The sequence below is a fragment of the Pelodiscus sinensis genome, chromosome 5, assembly GCF_049634645.1.
Source record: "Pelodiscus sinensis isolate JC-2024 chromosome 5, ASM4963464v1, whole genome shotgun sequence".
In the NCBI taxonomy this organism is placed as follows: Eukaryota; Metazoa; Chordata; order Testudines; family Trionychidae; genus Pelodiscus; species Pelodiscus sinensis.
In genome coordinates this window covers 11779542-11800993 of record NC_134715.1, presented here as the reverse complement: position 1 = coordinate 11800993, position 21452 = coordinate 11779542, and the positions used below count along the sequence as shown (strand labels likewise).

At 44.8% G+C, this 21452-nt stretch overlaps 1 protein-coding gene across 1 annotated transcript; it reads left to right on the top strand.

Annotated features, from left to right (window-relative positions):
- The first annotated feature begins 267 nt into the window (after positions 1–267).
- COQ2 (coenzyme Q2, polyprenyltransferase) lies at positions 268–15265 on the top strand. Its single transcript, XM_075929507.1, has 7 exons — positions 268–676; positions 3525–3691; positions 5850–5971; positions 6244–6329; positions 9349–9482; positions 10009–10197; positions 14720–15265. The coding sequence occupies exons 1-7, from the start codon at positions 418–420 to the stop codon at positions 14873–14875; spliced, it is 1113 nt and encodes a 370-aa protein (XP_075785622.1). The 5' UTR covers positions 268–417; the 3' UTR covers positions 14876–15265.
- The last annotated feature ends 6187 nt before the right edge of the window (positions 15266–21452 follow it).

Below are 21452 nucleotides of genomic sequence, written 5' to 3'. Positions count from 1 at the left end.
GAGCGGGGAGTCAGGCAGCGGCGGAGGGTTTCTCGGCTGGCAGCTCCTGCAGAGCGCGGCGGGGACCCAGCTCCGAAGGGGACGCGGGCCGGCGGCCGCACTGCGGGGAGCGGGCCCCACGCACAGGCGGGAAGAGCGGCAGTTGGCGGGAAGCCGGCAGTTGGCGGGAAGAGCGGCAGTTGAGGGGAGCGGTTGTGCAGCAGCGCCCGCGCGAGCCCCCGCAACCGGCGCCCCCTGAGAGGCGGGGCTGGGGCCGCGCGACACGCGCATGCGGCAGCGGCGCGCGACCCGCCCGACTCCTCTTCGCGCCCAGCGCGCGGGGCAGGAGAAAGGGCTGCGCAGGCGCAGGACTTCCTAAGGCTCGGGGAGCCGAGGGTGCGTCCCGCAACTGACGTCATCAGGGCGCGCGCGCGGGGCATGGCGGCGCTGGTCGCTCGGCTCTGCCGGGCCCATGGAGCTGCTGCCGGGCCCCGCTGCCTCCGTCTCCTCCGAGCCGGCTCCGCCCGCCCCGCCGCCGCGCTCGCTGCCCTGAGCCGTGGCGCGCCCGGACCGCTGCCGGAGCGGGGGGCCGGGAGCGGGGGGCGGCTGCTGAGCTTCTCCGCGGCGGGGCTGGTGAGCGCGGCGCCCCGGCCCCTGCAGCCCTACCTGCGGCTCATGCGGCTCGACAAGCCCATCGGTGAGTGCGGGGCTGGAGCCCGGGCCGGGGATCCTGCGCTCCGCTGCCGGCCCGGCTGTCCAAGGTGCTGAACTGCCCCGCGCGGTCACTGGGGAAGCCCGAGTGCCAGAAGCGGGGCGTGGTCCCCTGGGTCTCTGCCCGTCCACTGAAGCGCCAGGCCTCATGGGGGGCAGGCTGCTGGGCTACATGGGCCCCTTGGTCTGACCCCTTGGTTCCCATCTCACTGGGGAATGAGGTGCCTCTGCCTCATGGGGATACTGAGAGGATAGACTCCGTGAAGGCTGCTGCAATTCCTGGGGTTGGCAGGGGAAGGGATCATAGAAATGCAAAGTGCTGCTATAAAATGGATTTCAGCCTCCTCCACCTGCTAACGTCTGAATTGGAGGCAAAGCTAAAATATCTACAGTAATACCACTTGCCAGTCTGTGCAATCCCTTCTTAATTATCTTAAGTGTATCGCTTTCAAAACCAAACACGCGTCCAACTGCAACCTACCACTTGTTTGAGTCTTACACAAGATATTAAGAACAAGCTGCTTTTTGAGATTGAGAGCAGTTTTCTTTACAAAAGAAATTCCAGAGTTTTTATAATAAAAATCACATTATACTACTACTTCAGGCAGCAGAAATCTAATAATTTACAACATGTAAGCAACCCTTTTATCACAAAGGGGGGCAGCCAGTGCCTTTTTAAGCTGGCTCCCCTCGAACACCGAATCTCACAGTGCCGTCTCCTCCCACCCCCACACTGCTGCCTCTGATACAGAAGCAGCAGCACAGAGGGTGAGGGTGGCAGAGGTAACAGCATAGTGGGGCAGGCAGGATACCAGCATAGTCTCTGTCCTCAGGAAGTTGTATCAGAGGCAGCAGCCCAGGGTGGCAGAGGGCTCCCTGGGAATGTGTCTGGAAGCACAATTGCTGCTGGTCCTGCCCCAAGAGACCATCAAATAATCATGTAACTGTTAAGATTTCATGCAGTTAATTAAATTAAATGATATCTGACATCCTTATTGAATGATAGCCAAGGGGGAGAGTTGTTAGTGGATTATACATTGTTGTAATGAGCCAGAAATCCAGTTTCCTGTATTCTCTGTTCGTGGTAGAAAAATTGCAATTTGCTTTTCAAGTTAAACCAGGGGTGGGCAAAATATAGCCCACCTAGCCACTGGATCTGGCCTGTGGCCCAGCGGAAGCCTCCTGTGCTGGGCAGGCTTCCTGCCTGTCCTGGCCCTGCATGCCATACGGGTGGCCAGATGTGGGAGCCGTGTGCTTCTCTGAGCACTACCATGAGCTTGGGGGGGAGGGGGGAATTGTGCTTTGCCCCCACCCCCAGCACAGTCTGGCATCTCCCATTGTCTAGAATTGGACTGTGTTTGTGGGGCAGGCAGCGCACAAAGTACCCCCCTGACCCAGGGGCTTCAAGCACTCAGAGAAAAGCTCATCACCCTGCACCAATAGCTCCTCCCAGATTGTGCACCCCAATCCCTTATCCTAGGTCCCAACCCCCTCCTTCACCCAACCTCTATCCTGGACTCTACCCTCCCATTCTTCAGTCGCCTTCCTGCAGCCCCTCCTGAATCCATACCCAGGTCACAACCCCCACCCAGATCCCTCACTCCCTCCTGCACTTCAATCCCCTGCCCTAGGTCACAACCCTCCTCCTTTACCCAACCTCCATCCCAGACTTTACCTCCCTCCTGTTCCCCAATCCTCTACCCCCCAACCTCCCTCCCAGAACCTGCACCTCCTCCATTAATATCATGGAAAAGTTTAGCCCTTGACCACTTACCAAATTCTTGGTGTGGTTCCCCGATCAAAAATTATTGCCCACCCTTGAGTTAGTCTATTAGTAAGCAGGTCATGTGACATTTGGAACATAAAATATTTTATGGATTGGATTGATAATTCATATAAACTCTACTCTGCGCTGGTTAGGCCTCAATTGGAGTATTGTGTCCAGTTCTGGGCACCGCATTTCAAGAAAGATGTGGAGAAATTGGAGAGGGTCCAGAGAAGAGCAACGAGAATGATTAAAGGTCTAGAGAATATGACCTATGAGGGAAGACTGAAGGAATTGGGTTTGTTTAGTTTAGAAAAGAGAAGATCAAGAGGGGACATGATAGCAGTTTTCAGATATCTAAAAGGGTGTCATAAGGAGGAGGTAGAAAACTTGTTCATCTTGGCCTCTGGGGATAGAACAAGAAGCAATGGGCTTAAACTGCAGCACGGGAGGTTTAGGTTGGACATTAGGAAAAAGTTCCTAACTGTCAGGGTAGTCAAACACTGGAATAAATTGCCCAGGGAGGTTGTGGAATCTCCATCTCTGAAGATATTTAAGAGTAGGTTAGATAAATGTCTATCAGGGATGGTCTAGACAGCATTTGGTCCTGCCATGAAGGCAGGGGACTGGACTCGATGATCTCTCGAGGTCCCTTCCAGTCCTAATATTCTATGAAATATCCATTTTGGAGTATATCCTTGTGAATAATTATAAAGGTAGCTAGATATTTGGTTGCAAACTATTGTGCTTCTGTGCAATGGCTGATTTTATGGCTACTGTTCAAACACCACATTTCCTCCATGTTTGTTTTCTTATTTACTGGGAAAATAGACAATAGGTCTTTATAATTAACATCTCAATTAAGAAGAGGGAGGGAAAAGAAAAGGTGCAGAATCAAACTGTGGCACTAATGCCTTGCACTGATGCCATCTTAACTCTCAGATTTGGTGTTGCAGTGTCTGTTGCTTTTAATTAGTAATTCAACACTTTTTTGCCTTTTATAAGATGCTATGTTATAAATGGAGTTACTCTTTATTTCCCCTAATCCCTTTCAAATTAACTTTTCTAGGAACGTGGCTGTTGTATTTGCCATGCACATGGAGTATAGGCTTGGCAGCAGAGCCAGGCTGTTTTCCAGATTGGTATATGCTGTCGCTGTTTGGTATTGGAGCGGTCCTGATGCGTGGAGCAGGCTGTACAATTAATGACATGTGGGATCAGGATTATGACAAAAAGGTAGAGAAAGCCCCATGGACTTGAAAAGAACAGGCAGGCTCCTCTTAATGTTGGATGAGTAAGTAAGTAAATTGCAGGCCTTTTATTGAAGTAAGCCTTCTTTTGTCTTTCACTAAGACAAACTGGTCATTTGGTACAAATACACGCATGTCTGATGAAAACAGTTTCCAAGTAATCTCATTTTTTTCCTCCCGGCTCAGAAGTCATATACTAACTAATCTATCTTTAAATGGTAAATTTGATTTTTTTGGTATAACAGAGAGCCAAAAGTACTAATGCAGCAGTGGTTCTTTGTTTTTGAGATCATTTATATCCATGATTAGGTACATTAGTTACAGTGTAATCAAAGTTTCTTCAAAATACATATTTTCTTAAAAACAGATCCAAACTAACTGATATGCTTCTTTTAAATTTACTAGCTAAAATTATCCCTAGAATTATCAGGGATTTCTTTATCGGCATTTTCTAGCTACTGAGGTATCAATTTCTGCTTAATGTGAATTTTTACATCATAATTAAACTAATGGTCATGTATCCCAAATAAGAATGAGCTTTTTGTAATATCAACGTTCAGTCTCCTCAATAGGTTTATACTAAGAGAAGGCAAGATAACTCGACACTGTTGTGTTTCTGCTATGTGGTAGTAAAAGCTGCTTCCTTTAAGTCCCTTGCACAAATAGGATCTAAATATAACAAAATAAGGAATTTCAGTGAAATTGACAAGAATGTAATTTGATTAACTGTAAGAAGTTTAAAATTCATATAGAAAATTATTTTACAAATAAAACCTCAAATAGGGGTGTTCTGGTTGTGACACATCTAGTTAGTGGCCATTTTGTTGATTGACTAAAACATCCTAGACCCCCAGTTGTATTTTTCTTGAATGTTATATTAGTGTAGCCATCTCTGAATTGCATGATGGTGAAGATGATGTATGCTATTGACAACGTTTTTTTATTGTGTCTCACTTAAACTGCAGAAGCTATAAACCTCAATGTTGGCATAATTGTAGTCTTAACTAAAAGAGGAAAATCAAGCCAAACTTAAAGGAAAATAATTTAGTATTAAAGTTTACACACACAAACATTTTCATACATTTTTAGAGCACTGTAAATTTTAGAGGTGGCATTCTTACCTAACTCTCAGTATATATGTTCTGTATAAAGTGTACAACTTACTCCTTCCTTAGCATTTGATTTTATTGTTAATTTAGGTAATAACATACATTTCTACCTAAACTTGCTTTCCACTTGGTTACTGGTATCATTTTCTTTGACATCCATGTCCCCGAAAGAAATTCCATTGCTTTCTATATCTTGCTTGGAGCTAATTGAATCCATTTACTAGTATGACCAGTATACAGCATCCTTATGAAGGTTTCAGGCATTTAAATGCAGGGTGAATGAACAGAAGGGCTACATCTACACTAAGAGTTTTCTCGGCAAAAAATATGGTAATGAAGGACTCATTTGCATGACTCATGATCTCATTTGCATGACTCATGATCTCATTTGCATATTTTCTGCTGATCCATTTTTGTGCTGGGGTTTTTGCTCAAAAACAAACAGTGTGGACATTTTCTTTTGGCGCAAAAACCCCTTCAGAAAATATGCAAATGAGATTGCAAGTCATGCAAATGAGTCCCTCATTAGCATATTTTTTGCCAAGAAAACTCGTAGTGTAGACGTAGCCAAGGAGCCTTGCCTATTTATAATCCTAGAATCTTCCACCCTATTACAGAAATCTTAGTACTCACGCACTTACAAGGTTTGAATAAAGAAGAACTTTAAAGATGCCTTTGCCCTTGAAATAGGGGCATTCCTAGCAAAAAGTTAACTTCATTCAATATTGAACTAAGCACACAAATAAAATTCAAATCTTAAGTTTCTACATGAGTTCTAATTCAGTCTCATTACACAGAAGCAGTATTTTCTAATACTGCATATTTTAGTTTAAGGTTTTATTATTTATTCATAAATACGTGCCATATACTGGATATGAAATGTGATAAAAGTAATGTTTTGTGTAGGACACGTAATTTTTGAATTACCTCACTTGTAGGCTTAATTTTTCCAACATTACTTTGCATTAAGGTATCAACTTTATTTATAATGTGTATTTTAACTTAGTATATTAGATTTCATGTTCTTTCTTTTAGGTTTTAAGAACCGCAAGTCGACCAATAGCTGTTGGAGATATCTCAACCTTTCAGTCCTTTATTTTTCTTGGGGGACAGCTGAGCTTGGCTTTGTGTGTTCTTCTGTGCCTAAATTACTATAGGTAATGTATATCTGATATTTTATTCTTATACTATTTACCTACCACGCTGAAGCTAAGCATGATTAATTTTAGCAGAGGGGGCAGTTAAAACAACATAGAAGCAACCACATTTCTGGTTTTAGAATGAAATAATACTTTCAGTCTTCAATACAGTATCACTCCTCTTATGCTACAGTGTTGATGTTAAGACAAGAAAATAATGACAGTACAATAATTATTAATTATTTTAAGTAAACCATATAAAGTCTTTTAATGAATTTCCTTCATTACAGTATTGCCCTAGGAGCAGCCTCTCTGTCTCTTGTGATCACTTATCCCCTGATGAAGAGAATCACATATTGGCCACAGTTGGTTTTGGGTGAGCTTAAAAATTTCTAGTTTTCCTCCTTTCACATGAACTTTTTTTAGTATTATGGCAAAATCATAATAGTTGAATTTGAATATTAGATAAAATGGCCTGAAACCACAAATAAGATCATTGGAATGTCAGACATTTCTTAAATAGTTAGTAAAACTCTAGGGCTGTATCTAGACTGGCAATTTTTTCCGCAAAAGCAGCTGTTTTTGCGGAAAAACTTGCCAGCTGTCTACACTGGCCGCTTGAATTTCCGCAAGAACACTGACAATCTCATGTAAGAAATCAGTGCTTCTTGCGGAAATACTATGCTGCTCCCGTTCGGGCAAAAGTCCTTTTGCTCAAAGCTTTTGATCAAAGCCCTGATCGTGAAAATGGTGATCGGGGCTTTTTTGCGGAAAAGCGCATCTAGATTGGCACGGACGCTTTTCTGCAAAAAATGCTTTTGCGGAAAAGTGTCAGTGCCAATCTAGATGCTCTTTTCCGCAAATGCTTTTACCGGAAAACTTTTCTATAGTCCCTCCTTTTCCCAAACTCTGGTACTGAAAAATCATCCTTTTGTCACCTAAGTATGAAGTGGGAGATATGGGGCATTTTTCTACATGCCTCTGGAAATCTTTCTTAAATATATATTGCACCTTACATTTCAATCTTAAACATTTACATTAACTGGGGTAAACTGATTCATTGCACTATATTCCAACTTGACACAGTTTAGTATCATACCTTTATACATTTTTGTTTCCCATATTTTTTCCACTTTTATTAACACTTTTAATATCTACTACCTTTAGTAACCACTACTGTTGTCTACTGTGTTTTCTTTCCCTTTCTCTCCTTTAACAGTTCTCTGTGGCTAATAAGTATTTAAGCTTATGGCCTGAGTCACGCAGACATTTAAACACATAGTTAATTTGAGATCCATGGATAGTCCCACTCACTTCACTGGGACTATACACATGTGCAACTGTTTGCAAGGAGCTCTATGCTAGTTAAATCAAGTATAATTTAGAGAGCGAACATACTGTGTAATATATAGGTACTTAGATTTATTGCTACTTAGCTGAAAATTTTGTGTATACATCAATTCATATGTATTGATATAATATATAGCAATTCAACTGGCTTATCATTGGATTTTTTTTCTTTGCATACTCACTGTACTTCTCTGAAATTTTAAAAAAGAAATAAAAACATTGCATGATGCAGTATACTGATCGCAGCTCAGCTTTCTACCCTTCAGATGTGGTGTCTGTTACTGTCACTGATAGTAATGGTTAAACAGCATCATGTTCAATACAGTCTTACCAAATAATTTAGAACAGGGGTGGTGTGACGGCGCGTTGGGGGTTCCCCGTCTCCTGCACCCCGAAATGGCACAAACAGACTGCACCAGCCGGTGGAATAGAGGAAGTTTATTGCCTCTCCAGGATACAGCACAGATGTAATCTGGTCACAGAGCTGGGCTAGGATGCCTCAGGCCCCCTTGAGATGGGGGAGACTGGGCCCCTAAACTCCAGCCCCTTTCCCTAGGCTGTCTCCTCCATGCTTCCAGCCAGCAACTAACTACCTCTCTTCCAGCCCTGCCCCCCAGCCAGGGCAGCATTCCACCTTCCTTTGTTCCTCTCCATGGGGGGTGTCTGGCCATACTGGTTTGCATAGTGACTCATCCTGTTTTGCTGGGTCGTGGTACCCAGAGCAGCCAGTGGGGGTTACCCCAGAGCCAGCAGCATAGAAACCAGCCAGGTACCCCCACTATGTCACAGGTGGCCAATCCCATTCTGGGCAAAGAGCCAAGATAGCAGTGGATTCAGTGCGAAGACCCAGGGCAAAGTTGTTGAGGGAAAAAAAAAAGCTCTGCCCCTTTAAGAAAATGCATTTAAACGTGTTTTGAGGCTTTTTGACCACAGCAGTCTCCCAACACCATCTTTAATTCTACATCTTTCATGGCCGTGCCATATGGCTCCCCTGCCCAGGTCAGCACAGGGAGCCAGGAGGAGAAGCCCATTTTTGAGGGTGCAGGGGCGGCTTACGAGTCACAGGGGGAGCTTCGCGAGCCGCACCCAGGAGTGGGAAGAGCTGCATGTGGTTCATGAGCTTCGGGTTGGCCACAGCTGATTTAGAGACTGGAATGTTAGTCACTTTCCGTCTGCTGCTGATGCAAGAAGAGCATGGAAACCCAGGGATTGGTAGGAGGGAAATGAGAAGAGTTTCTTACAACGATCAGCACTCCTGTTTTCATATATAATTCTTTTCTTTTCCCATGAAAAAATAATAAGATAATCCTTCCTTTTCTCCCATCCTCATGTATGAATACAATGTTCCTGGATTCATAGATTCCAACACAAGAATGGACCATTGTGATAATCTAGTCTGACCTTGTGTATAATACAGGCCATACAACATCCCCGAAATAATTGCTAAAGTATGTCTTTTAGGAGAGCATTCAAACTTGATTTAAAAATTGCCAGTAAGGGAGAATCCACCACAACCCTTGATTAATTTTCCAGTTGTTAATTATCCTTACTGTTAATAATAGGTGCCATATTTCCACACTGAATTTGTCTAGCGTCACCTTCCAGCCATTGGATCATTGTAACCTTCTCTTGTAGATTGAAGAACCCATTATAAAATTCTTGTTCCCCACTTGGTTCCATACAGACTGTAATCACTGTTGTTAAGTGTCCGTCTCAGGATATTGGAGACACAAGTTGGGTGAGATGATGTCTTTAAGTTTTCCTTGTTTATGCATCGAGGGATTGCACTAGACCTTTGGGGGACAGTCTCACGCTGGGAGCTCATGGTGAGCTGACTATCCCCACAACTCCCACATTTTTTTTGCAGAGTCACTGTTTCCCAAGAGAGAATCCCCCATCCTCTAAATGTGTAGGGATTAAAAATCAAAGCCTGCACAGGTACTGCATGTCAAATGGTGATGCAAAATATAATTTAGATTGTTTCTGACACTGACATTTTAGAAAACTATAATTCTGTATATTTTTCTTATTTCTGTTAATTGCAGGGCTTACATTTAATTGGGGAGCCTTACTTGGGTGGTCTGCCATCAAAGGCTCATGTGATTGGTCTGTGTGTTTGCCTCTTTACTTCTCTGGAGTTATGTGGACCTTGGTATATGACACCATTTACGCACATCAGGTAAAGCAGTGATACTGAGTGTTAAATTTCTTATTGTTAATTATGTGTTTGTTTACGTGTAAAACTCCCTACTTTGGACTTACATGGGACTACTAATTTCCCCACTGCAATCAAAAGATTTAAAACCTAAAAGTGCTTTTAAGAGAGTTTTTTTTGTATTCACTAGTTTTTACCCCACTGATTACCCCATCATTCCATGTTTTTCTGCTCACTGCTATCTGTGTAAGTTAGTTAATGAATGTCTCTGAGTAGAGCCCTCACTGTTAAAGTGTGCTGTATACCTAGGTATGGCATTGTATCAGTAATTCTGAAGTCAGTAGCAACAGCCAGGTGCTTAGCAGTTTTAAGAACTAGGCTCCTTAGTTAGGTGCCTAAAATGGATTTAGGACCTGAATATTAGGTACCTGTTCTTGAAAACCTTTGCCTTAGGCAAAGCCTTTTTTATTATATCCCTAAAACTACTTTCCGTACCCATGACTTCTCAACTTGTATTATGTTTTTTTTCTAATACCCTTCTTTATTCTAGGATAAAAGAGATGACATTATCATTGGTGTGAAATCAACAGCACTACGGTTGAATGAAAACACAAAGCAGTGGCTCAGTGGCTTCAGTGTTGCAATGCTCATGGGTCTAAGTGTAGCAGGAATAAACTGTGATCAGACTTTCCTCTATTACACAGCTGTGGCTGCCGTAGGTGCTCACTTGACTCACCAGGTGTGATCTTATTTTTGAATTTTTTTAATAAGTGGCAGTTCTAGATTAAAAATCTTGTATCAGTTTACCTAAAGTATTCAGCCAATCTTGTCTCTAATTATTGAAGCAAAAAGGCAGCTCTTACTGTATTTTCAATCATGGCTACAGGCAGGTCTATCTTTATATTCCTTCACCTATAGCAGCCTTTAGTCATTTCCTAACATGGGTACGTAACTTACCTTTAGTACTCTACATACATTCAATGTCTTCATCAATAGTTTAGATAGTGGCAAAAAGAGTACACTTGTAAAGTTTGCAGATGACACCAAGCTGGGGCAGGGGGTTGCAAGAGCTTTGGAAGATAGGGTCATAATTCAAAATGATCTGGACAAACTGGAGAAATGGTCTGAGGTGAATAGGATGAAGGTCAATAGAGACAAATGCAAAATATTCCACTTAGGAAGGAACAATCCGTTTCGCACATACAGAATGAGAAGCGACTGTCTAGGGTAGTGTTCCGCGAGGCGAAAGTAAGGGTTCCGAGAGGAGCCAACAGAGACCGTCTTTTTTTTTCTTTTCTTTTGCTTGACAAACTCTGGTGGGCTTTTGTTGCTGTTGTTGTTGTTCGACCAATTCTGGGGTTCCTTGAAATTCTTTTAAACTGAAAAGGATTCCGTGGCCAAATAAAATTGGGAAACACTGGTCTAGGGAGGAGTACTGCAGAAAGAGATCTGGGGTCATAGTGGGCCACATGAGTCAACAGTGTGACACTTGCCAAAAAAAAAAAAAAAAAAAAAGCAAACATGATTCTGGGATGCATTAACAGGAGTGTTGTAAGCTAGACTTGAGAAGTTCTTTGCTCTAATCTGCACTGATTAGGCCTCAGTAGGAGTATAGTATCTAGTTCTGGGCACCACATTTCAAGAAAGATATGGAGAAATTGGAGAAGGTCCAGAGAAGAACAAGAAGAATGATTAAAGGGCTAGAAAATATGACCTATGAGGGAAGATTGAAAGAACTGAGTTTGTTTAGTTTGGGAAAGAGAAGACATAACAGCTTTCAAGTACCTAAAAGGGTGTTACAAGGATGAGGGTGGAAAAATTCTTTTAACCTCTGACAGAGGACAAGAAGCAAAGGCTTAAATTGTAGCAAGGGAGATTTAAGTTGGACATTAGGAAAAACTTCCTATCTGTCAGAGTGGTTATGCACTAGAATAAATTGCCTAGGGAGTTCGTGGAATCTCCATCGTTGAAGGTATCAAAGAGCAGGTTAGACAGACATCTTTCATTGATGATCTAGATAGGGCTTGGTCCTGCAGTGAGTGCAGGGGCATGAACTTGATGACCTTTCAAGGACCCTTCAAGTTCTAGTTCTCTATAATTCTGCATAATACCTTAGTGTCATTAACTTAAATTAAAAGATGTGTGAATATTAATGGTGGGAAACTAAATGTTCCAGTGCCTTGGCAATAGATGCAGAATTATATGGTTATGCTCTGAAAAACAGCTATGTAAAAATGGAGTTCTAGCTTTTGTCTCCCAAAAACTCAATGAAATTGGTACTGCTTACAGATGCATACATATCTATTAACTGTAAGCCCTGCAAACTCAGTCTGAGATCTGCAAGACAGTCTGGGTTCCATTTGTTGCATACTTTATCACCAACAGCAAATAGCCTATCATTGTAATTTACTTAATTAAATGTAATTGTAAACAACTGTAATTTAATTAATAAGTTTCTATATGTGGCAGCCAGGAAACAATCCAGTTCACTGTCTCATAGCTATATTGGTTTTGGTGATCTGATGAGTAAAATGTAGTAAAAGTCAAACTTATTTTACTGAATAGAGCAGCTAGGATCAGAATTTAAAAAATGAAGTAGGTGTCACTTTTTTTATATATTCATATTTCTGATTGTAACTGGGCTTTAAATTCAATATCAGTTCACATCCAGGTAAAACTTGTAGTGATAGTAAGTTATCTGGAGAAAATAAATTGATGGTCTCAATAGTAGACTGGGGGTGATTCCTGTTAGAGACATGTCCACATACCCATAGGCAGCCTTGTTATATACTTAGCTTTCTGACCTCTACTTGGCATCTGATGAAGTGGGTCTTTGCCCACGAAAGCTTATGCTCCAACACTTCGGTTAGTCTATAACCGTGGTGCCAAACCCGGTGCCCGAGGGCGCCATGGTGCCCGCCGGGCCCTTTACGTGCACCTGCGGAGCAATCTGGGCTGGCCCCGCCCCCGGGCGTGCAGCAGGTGCCAGCCTCGGGTGCATGGCCGGCCCCGGGTGCGCCGCGCGTGCCCTTGCCGGCCCTGGCGCTGGCCCCGCCCCCGGGTGCGCTGCACGTGCACTTGCTGGCCCTGGCGCTGGCCGTGGCCCTGGCCCCGCCCCCGGGTGCGCCGCGCGTACCCTTGCCGGCCCTGACCCCGGCCCCGACCCCGGCGGCGCCGTGCGTGCCCTTGCCGGCCCTGGCGCTGGCCTTGGCCCCGGCCCCGACCCCGGAGGCACCGCACATGCCCTTGCCGGTCCTGGTGCTGGCCCTGCGGGCGCCGTGCGTGCCTGCACTGGCCCCGGCCGCGCGGAACCTGGGCAGCCCCTGCCCGGGATCGCGGCACATGCCGCTGCCGGCCTCGGGCGTGGGGCGCATGCTTGGCCCCGCCCCCAGTCACGTGGCCTGTGAATAGCCCTGCCCCCGTACGCGCAGCGCGTGAGCGGCCCCGCCCCCAGGTGCCCCGCAGCCCCAAAAGGTTGGGGACCACTGGTCTATAAGGTGCCACAGAACTCCTCGCCGCTTTTGCAGATTCAGACTAACACGGCTACCCCTCTGATACTTGGCTTGGAGCCTGATCTGTGATCTTCCCCCACCTGAGGGAAATGAGATGTATTCGGGGTGATATAGGAATGCGTGCACATTTGATGGAAGTGCAGTGCTCTGTGAATAGTCTTCATTCTCTTAAGAATTCCTTTACATTGGGGTCAACATGAGAGCTTCTGTTTTCCAAACTAGGTAGGCTTGAATATTTGAAAAAGAGAGCATAAGAATTTGTGGGAAGGTAAGTATAGAACTGTTATCAAGACACATAATGGATCATTTGTTCCTGGCTATGTCTAGACTACAAGCCTCTTTCAAAAGAGGCTTTTTCGAAAGATACTTTCAAAAAAGAGTGTCTAGACCAGTGGTCCCCAACGTGGTGCCCGTGAGAGCCATGGCGCCCGCTGGGCCATTTATGTGCGCCTGCAGAGCAATCTGGGCTGGCCCCGCCCCCGGGCGTGTGGCAGGTGCCAGCCCCGGGTGCCAACCTCGGGCGCATGGGCAGCTCCGGCCCCAGGATCGCGGCACGTGCCGGTGCCAGCCCTGGCCCTGTGGTCGCGGTGCATGCTGGTGCCGGCCCCGGGCGCGCAGCGCCTGGACAGCCCCTGCCCGGGGTTGCGGCACATGCCGGTGCCGGCCCTGGGCATGCGGTGCATGCTTGGCCCCGCCCCCAGTCACATGGCCTGTGAGCGGCCCTGCCCCTGTATGCCCAGCACGTGAGCAGTCCCGCCCCCAGGCGCCTGGCAGCCCCAAAACATTGGGGACCACTGGTCTAGACTACAAGTAGACTTTTTGAAAAAACAAGCCACTTTTTCGAAAGAGAGTCTAGACATTCTTTTTTGAAAAAGCACAGTTTGCATTCAATAGCGCCTTTTTCGAAAGAGTACTTTAAAAAAAAAAGCGTTATTCCTCGTAAAATAAGGTTTACCGCGATCAAAAAAACTCCTGCGTTCTTTCGATTTACTTTCGAAAGAACGTGGCTGCAGTCTAGACGCAGGTGAAGTTTTTTTGAAAAAACCCTGTAGTCTACACACACCCCCAGTGTCTACACATGCCTAAACACAAGTGATATTACTAAGTTATTTAGATATTTAACTGTCTGATCAATTTAATCCCTTCTTCTTTTCCTACATGCCATCCTTTTGCTTGTGGTTCTCTGTTGCTAGGTTGTCATCTTGTTTTGGACCTTGAACATCCCACTGGCAGGTCATGTTTTCTCTCCTCATTCTGTGCAGCTGTGACCCCCAGTGGAGTTAGCTAGGCCAGCTAATCCTTATTTCTAGCTCTTTTTTCAGCTGTCTTCTGGTTTTTCTGTGGATGACAATTTAAGAACCCCATTCCTCTGGATTCTTCTATCCTTTGTGTGTTTGTGTTGGATCTTCGAGCCAGATTTTTTAAAGATATTTAAGCAACTAAGGGTACGGACAGCACACTATGTATCTCTTGTCTGTACCTTTTGGTGCTTAAATACCTTTAAAAACTGGCCCTTACTATTCATACCTGTTCATTCTCCATACCTTTCTGGTACATATTATATCTTCATCCATTTGTAGTTCATTTACACATACCCCTGTGCCTGTACATAACCCAGTTCTATGCCTGAAGTTTGCCTGTGTGGATCTCTATAAATTTTTTTTGAGGCAATGACCTATTTGTGTGAAAGTGACTGGCATGCTTGTGGTACTATAGATAATAATAGAGCATTGTGCTGTCCTTTCACAGATTTACACTTTGGACATACACAAATCTGAAGACTGTTGGAAGAAGTTTACCTCTAACCGCACAGTAGGACTTCTACTTTTCATAGGGATTGTAACTGGAAACTTATGGAAAAGAAAAAATCCCAAAGAAATTAATGCAATCAGCAGTGACAGTTAGTCTCTATGTTTAATAAAGATACTGTGCTCAAAAGTAAAGATACCTTATCAATAACTGCTGCTAGTTTTGTTTAACTAAAATATTTGGCCAAAGAGTCTGTTTTAAAGCAGACACTTTAGCAAACAGAATTATTGTTAGTGTGCGCCTGGTAAATACATGGTAAAGACTGAACTACCAGTGGTCTTGACAACTAAGCTTTTAAGCTGCTTGCAATGACCTTTCGTTTTAAAATTCGTGTCCTGCCTTTTGCAGGGAATCTTTTGTAAAATGTTGAATGCTCTGTGAGCCCTGGCAGTCTGTCAAAATCACTGTAGGTTTCTCAGAGGTCACGGTTCATGTGGACATGTAGTCATTTTGTAATGTAAAATAAAACCTGCTGTATGAAACTTTTGTCGTTTGATTTTGCAGCAGTTTCTTGCATGACATATTTAGCAATACAAGATTTACCCAGCATTGCTTGGGTCCTTAACTCAAATAAGTTTTGTTTTTCTTCATTTAAATCAATGCTTTGGCATGGGGATGGGAGTCAGGGGTTCAGTATACAGGCTGCCCAGGGAGAGAGGATAATGCCAACCCCCTCTCACCACAGCAGCTTGGGGGAGATGAAAAGCACCTGTCCACAGACAGACCCAGGCACACAGACAGACAGACCCTCTGAATTATATAGTAGATAGCTGTCCCTTTCTCCACCCCTGCAACTTGCTGGCCCGATGGAGTTATAGATGTCCTGGTCCCATTTCTGGCCCCTTGCTGCTCTGCTGTGATCTTTCTGCAGTACACCTATCCCTCCCAGTAAGTCCCCTCCCTTTCCATTTTATGAGAAAAAATTGAATTCCAGGCACACCCCATTGTCCTGCCATACTCAAACCCAGACCTTGCTTTTAACTTATGATAGAGAAAGCAGCATGCCAAATTTGGTGGCCCTAGCTCTTACATTTAGGAGAAGTTCTTGAACAAACTGACTCACAGACAGATGCACATTTCTAAAATATGTAATAAGATCAGTAATCATTTTTTATCCTGGCATGTTTAGAAGCAAGTAGAGGAGCATTTTATATTTTGGTTCTGGGTAATACGTAGTTGTTGCTCTAATTAGCCTTTTAAATTTGGTTTTAGATATCTAATGGTCTGTATTTTCATCCCTTTGAGTTTATTACCCTTCAAGATTGTAAGATTTCCCTAAGGCTACGTCTACACTGAGTTTTCTCGGGAAAAATATGCTAATGAGGGACTCATTTGCATATTTTCTGCCGCTCCATTTTTGTGCTAGGGTTTTTGCGCAAAAACAAGCAGTGTGGATGTTTTCTTTTTGCGCAAAAACCCCTTTTTTGGCAAGATCATTATACCCCCAACAGATCTTGCAGAAAAAGGCTTTTTGCACAAAAAGAAAACGTCCACACTGCTTGTTTTTGCGCAAAAACCCTAGCGCAAAAACGGATCAGCAGAAATTATGCAAATGAGATTGCGACTCATGCAAATGAGTCCCTCGTTAGCATATTTTTTGCAGAGGAAAACTCATAGTGTATATATAGCCTAAGAAGGCCTTGTCTTTCTCTGTAGAATAGTGATAGAAATGCAGTCATGTTAGTCTAGTGTAGCTGAAACAAAAAACAGAACTATGTACTTTAAAGACTAACAAGATGGTTAATCTGGCCCATGAAAGCTCATCACCTAATAAACCATCTTGTTAGTCTTTAAAGTGCTACATAGTCCTGTTTTTTGTCTTTCTCTGTGTTCTGTAAAGCATCTGACATGCTCTTGGGTGCAGTAAAAGTAATAATGGAATGCCGCATACTAAGTATTACCTATGAATTTTTATTTCTACTATGAATTACATCACTTACAGTTCTTTTATTGGCCATTACTACACAGCTGTATCCTGCCAAGGTTCTGGGTGCCTTAATATTCTCTCACAGGAGTAGCGTTGTTCATGGTGACTTTATAAACAAAGCTGTTCAGTTAGCCTGTCGTTTCCTCCCTAATGAAACTGTGTAAAGGCAACGTACTGTGTAACTGCTGAAGTTAGTTTCTATATAAGGAGCAGCAGGCACACCTATTATAGCAAAAAGACCGAGTCACTTCCCTGGCATTTCTTTTAGATGAAGCAGGTATAGTTTCCTAAAGCTCTGGCAGTGCTGGGAAAGGGCCCACACCCATGACAATTTCTTATGAGCAAGCCACTGCCCCAAATAGAGTCCCATTGAAACCACAAGTCCTTGGGTACATGGATCTGTATGTGCTGAGTTAATTGCAGGATTAGATCTGACTGTCGTTTTTTATAACGTTTCCATTTTTCTTTCATAATTGTTTTGTTAATTTTCTCTTACTCTTTGAACAAATCTCATTGACCAAAGATATTTTTAAGCAAAAAGTAATAAAATGAAGACTTACTCACTAAAAATCAATTTTTCAGTCAAGTCCTACATAATACAGAGTACAGGTTGGACCTCCCTGCCCTGGCATCCTTGGAACCTGAGTAGTCCCGAAGGAGGGATTTTGCTGGACCAGGGGAGGTCATTTCTGGCTCCCCTGCCACTGACCCCCCAGCCCAGCTCCACTCCTTGCTTGGCCTTCCAGCCGGCTCCTCACTTGTGACCAGCTCCGCTGCCCTGCGACGGCAGCCCACAGTCCCGTTGCTGGGCTTTCAGCAACACCATGGAAACCACCACCCTGCCACTGGTGCTCCTGGCTCTGCCAGCCCTACTGTGGTAGCCCTGTGGTCCTGCTGCTGGGCTCCAGGCCCCACTATTTGAAGACTGCTGTCCTGATGGAGCCTACTGGCGTTCCAGCTGTCCTGCCACCAGCTCAGCCGGACTCCCGTGGCAGGGCTCCTAGCTGTTGGCCTCCCTGCAAACAGCCGCCCCCATGGGCCTCCTGCCTCTGGGTCTCTGTGGTCCAGCAACATCTGTGGTCCTACCAGACCACAGAATGTTGCCAGACCAGGGAGTCCCCGTTGAGAGGTTCAACCAGTATTCCAATATATTTTAGCAACTTACAACAGTTGTGGATTTTTTTTCTGGTGGCTTTTAGAAAAATATTTGGCCAAGTACTTAAAACTAAATCAATTCCAGCTTTTCCTCTCTTTGTTCTGTGTTTTTAAAAAAGTTAAGTGGAGTGTGTTCTAGATATCAGGGAGCTGGAGGTTTGCCACCTGCCTTTACATTAATTGTTGCTAATGAAGGTATCGTTTGCATCTAAAACTGAGTAGCTGCTGTTTTATATTTTAAACTAGATACTAAAAGTCATGGTGTTGGCATTGGAAATCCTGGAGCACTAATAAGGAGGCAAAGGAAGCCATCTTAACTTTTGGCTTCCTTAGAACTATTGATTTTTCTTTGCATCCATAATGTAAAAAAAAAATCCCCTATAAACTATTAAAAGAATATCATTAAAGTAATAGCGGTGTTAGAGTGGCTAAGTTGTTTTCTTCTTTCCTTAAAATGAAAAAAACAACAACTCTAATATTTGGGAAGTGGGTGGAAAATTTCCTTCATCGTTCTCATCCTGGGAAAAAGGACAAAAACAAAATACATAACCCCAGTTTATTCATCAGTACCAGTTTAAACTTTTGGCTTACTAGCCAACTCTAGACCAGTGCTTTCTGTTAGCTTCTACTCTATTGAGGATTCTGCCCTTTTAAAAAATAGTTTCCCATGTCCCAAATTATTGATAATTAACATGTTGTATCTGAGCTCCAAATCATTAGTAATAACCAGTATATCTTGTCCGTGGGTGAATGTACTTGCCTATTTGACTTTTGTTGGCTCTATGAGAAATGTTCCTGCTACAGCTACTAGAAGGAAGAAACCAAAGAGTACCTGTCATACTTCATTCCAATCCATTTCCCTCACACTCATGCTACACTGAACAAGGAAACTCCGAACAGGAAAGTGACCTGAATCCTTAAGGAAAACAAAACTGAATCTGAACAGTGCCGTAAGAAGATAGACCACACCCCGTTACACTTGAAGAATAATAGGCATACACAAAATGCAGTGTTTGACGATGTCCATGTACCCTCAGGATTATTTTAAATACAACAGTCTACTATGGATGGATGGAAGGTGTTTGAGTCCAAATTCTTGAAACTGCATCTTCAACCAGCTGTGTGGGTTTAAGGATTTAGATACATCCAGAAAGCTCCCTCTTTCCCTAAAATTGGATTTCTTTTTGTATTAACTTCTCCCCATGCTGTGTATAATCTTTACACACGCACACCTCTGCCCCAGACTAGAGTTCTGAAGTAGTATCTTCAGCTATACTTGCTATGAGAGCTTGACATTATTGCATGATTTTAATCCTATACCTTTTGGAAGTAATGAGAGATGCAGTTTAGGTAGTTAAGGTACACCATGGTGGGTAGGTGTGGCCTGAAGATATGATTTTCATAGACCTATATGGATGACCAGTGATGTCTAGGATAAAGCTGTGATTAGCTCTCAGCCCTGCTGATTTGGTTTAAACAGATGTCATTTTCAAGGCAGTTGTCAAAAGGAGTAGGCTTAGCGCAGGACTGGGCAATAATTTTTGCCTGGGGGCCACTTCAAAATTTTTGTAAGTAGCCTTGGGCCACCTTGGAAGGGGCAGGGCCTAAACAGGAAGGACATGGCTTAAATGAAAGGGGGTGGGGCTACCCCATGACTGGTCTGAGGGTGGGGGAGCCCCTTTGCCCCCCCATCTCACTAGACACCCATGCCCTAGAAGAGGCTTGGCACACTCCCCCACCCCCAGGCCAATCAGGGTCTAGGGATGAGGGAGCATGGGAAGCCTCCCACCCTGAGAGAAACACGTGGCACTTTGAAGTGCCCTGGGCTCCTCTCAGGACCAGGGCAGGGCAAAGGAAGCTTCACACAGCTCCCCCGCCCCTAAACCCTGATTGGCCTGGGGGTAGGAGAGCACACGGAGCCTCCTCTGCTCACCCCCCCCACCCTGCGAGCAGCGCACAGCACTTCAGAGCGCCATGTGCTCCTGGCAGGGTGGGAGTAGAGTTTGCGTGCTTCCCGCCCCCAGGCCAATTAAGGCTGCTCTCAGGGCGGCGGCACAGCGGAGAAGGCTTCAGGCACTCCCCAGACCCTAATTGCCCTGGGGGCAGGGGAGCAGTAGAGCCTCTCCAGGCCAGATCCACTCACTTGGCGGGCTGGATCCAGCCCACGGAGGCCTTGTTGCCCACCCCTGGCTTAGAGGGACAGAGGAGAGAAGAGTTAATGAAAAGTACATAAGAGAACATATGTATACATTTTTGCAAACCAGATCCCACTTGCCCTGAAGGTCAGCTTCAACTGTTCTATCTTCATCTAGTTGCTACTTGAGGGAGTCGGGGAAAGAGGATCTCAAATTCCTTGAAGTTTGTTTTTGTGTCTACAAATCTCCTTGATCGCCTAGATGATTACCCTGGTATAAAGAGCTAACCAATGTGCTGAACTGTCTGAAGTTCATTCTTGCTACAGAGTCTTGAAGGCCCCCTAGAAAATGTTAACCTTGTACAGCCAGAGACTGTAGCTGTCTGGTATATAAGGTATTCAAATATTAGCAATACTTAGGGTTGCCAGCTGTCCGGTTTTGAACCAGACAGTCCAGTATTTGAGCTTTCTGTCTGGGAAACAAATTGAGAAAATACCGGACATCTAAATGTCCGGTATTTTGTAATTAAGTACGTTTTATTGTTATCATGAGTATCATTATGTAGTTGTGTACTGCCTGGCTGACAGACATGCTCACATTGCATGAGCATGTCTACTAGCCAGGCAGTAGGCAGCTTCGCAGTAGAGAGAAGGGGGGCAGGGACGGGGCCAAGGTGGGATGGAATCCCTGGGGCCAGACTCGCCCGTGCACCCCACCAGGACCATGCGTGGGACGGGCAGCACCCTGGGATCTGCGTGCACCCAGGTCAGCTCCGCTCAACGCCAGCCGGTTCTCCCCCCCGCACCCCTAGCCAGCCCCACTCCCCCCAACTCCCCCTCCCGGCTAGCCCCGCTCCCCCTGATCCCCTCCCGGCCAGCTCTCTTCCTGCCGGCCAGTTCCTTCCTCCAGTCTCCCCCGGCCAGCCCCGCTCCTCCCGACCCCCTCCCAGCCAGTCCCCCCCCTCCGATCTCCGCTGGCCAGCCCCACTCCCCCCGACCTCCTCCCGTCCAGCCCTGCTTCCCACCAGTCGGTTCCCCTCCCGACCAACTCCGCTCCCTCCAGGCCAGCCCCATTCCCCTCCCAGCCGGTTCCACGCCTTCTGCTGTTCTGAGATCACGTGTGTCCGGTATTTTTTTGAAAGCCATCTGGTAACCCTAGCAATACTGGAGCTGTACTTTTTTATATAGTGGCCCAGAAATCTTCCTCCAAAGAGGCTGAATCATCTTTCTGAGATGGGAGATAAATTTCATCCTCTCTTTAAATCACTCGTGGAGTTTCCCAGAGATAATCAGGTTATTTAGGTTGGGATTTTTCAAAAGCACCTAGAGATTTTAGGAGCAAGAATAAAGTTCCAGTGACTTTCAGTTGGGCAGATTCTCCTGGAAGTTGTGTAGCATTGGACGGTCCAAGTCTCGATCTTCCATGGCAAAATTTCAGCTTACACAGTGTAGTAATT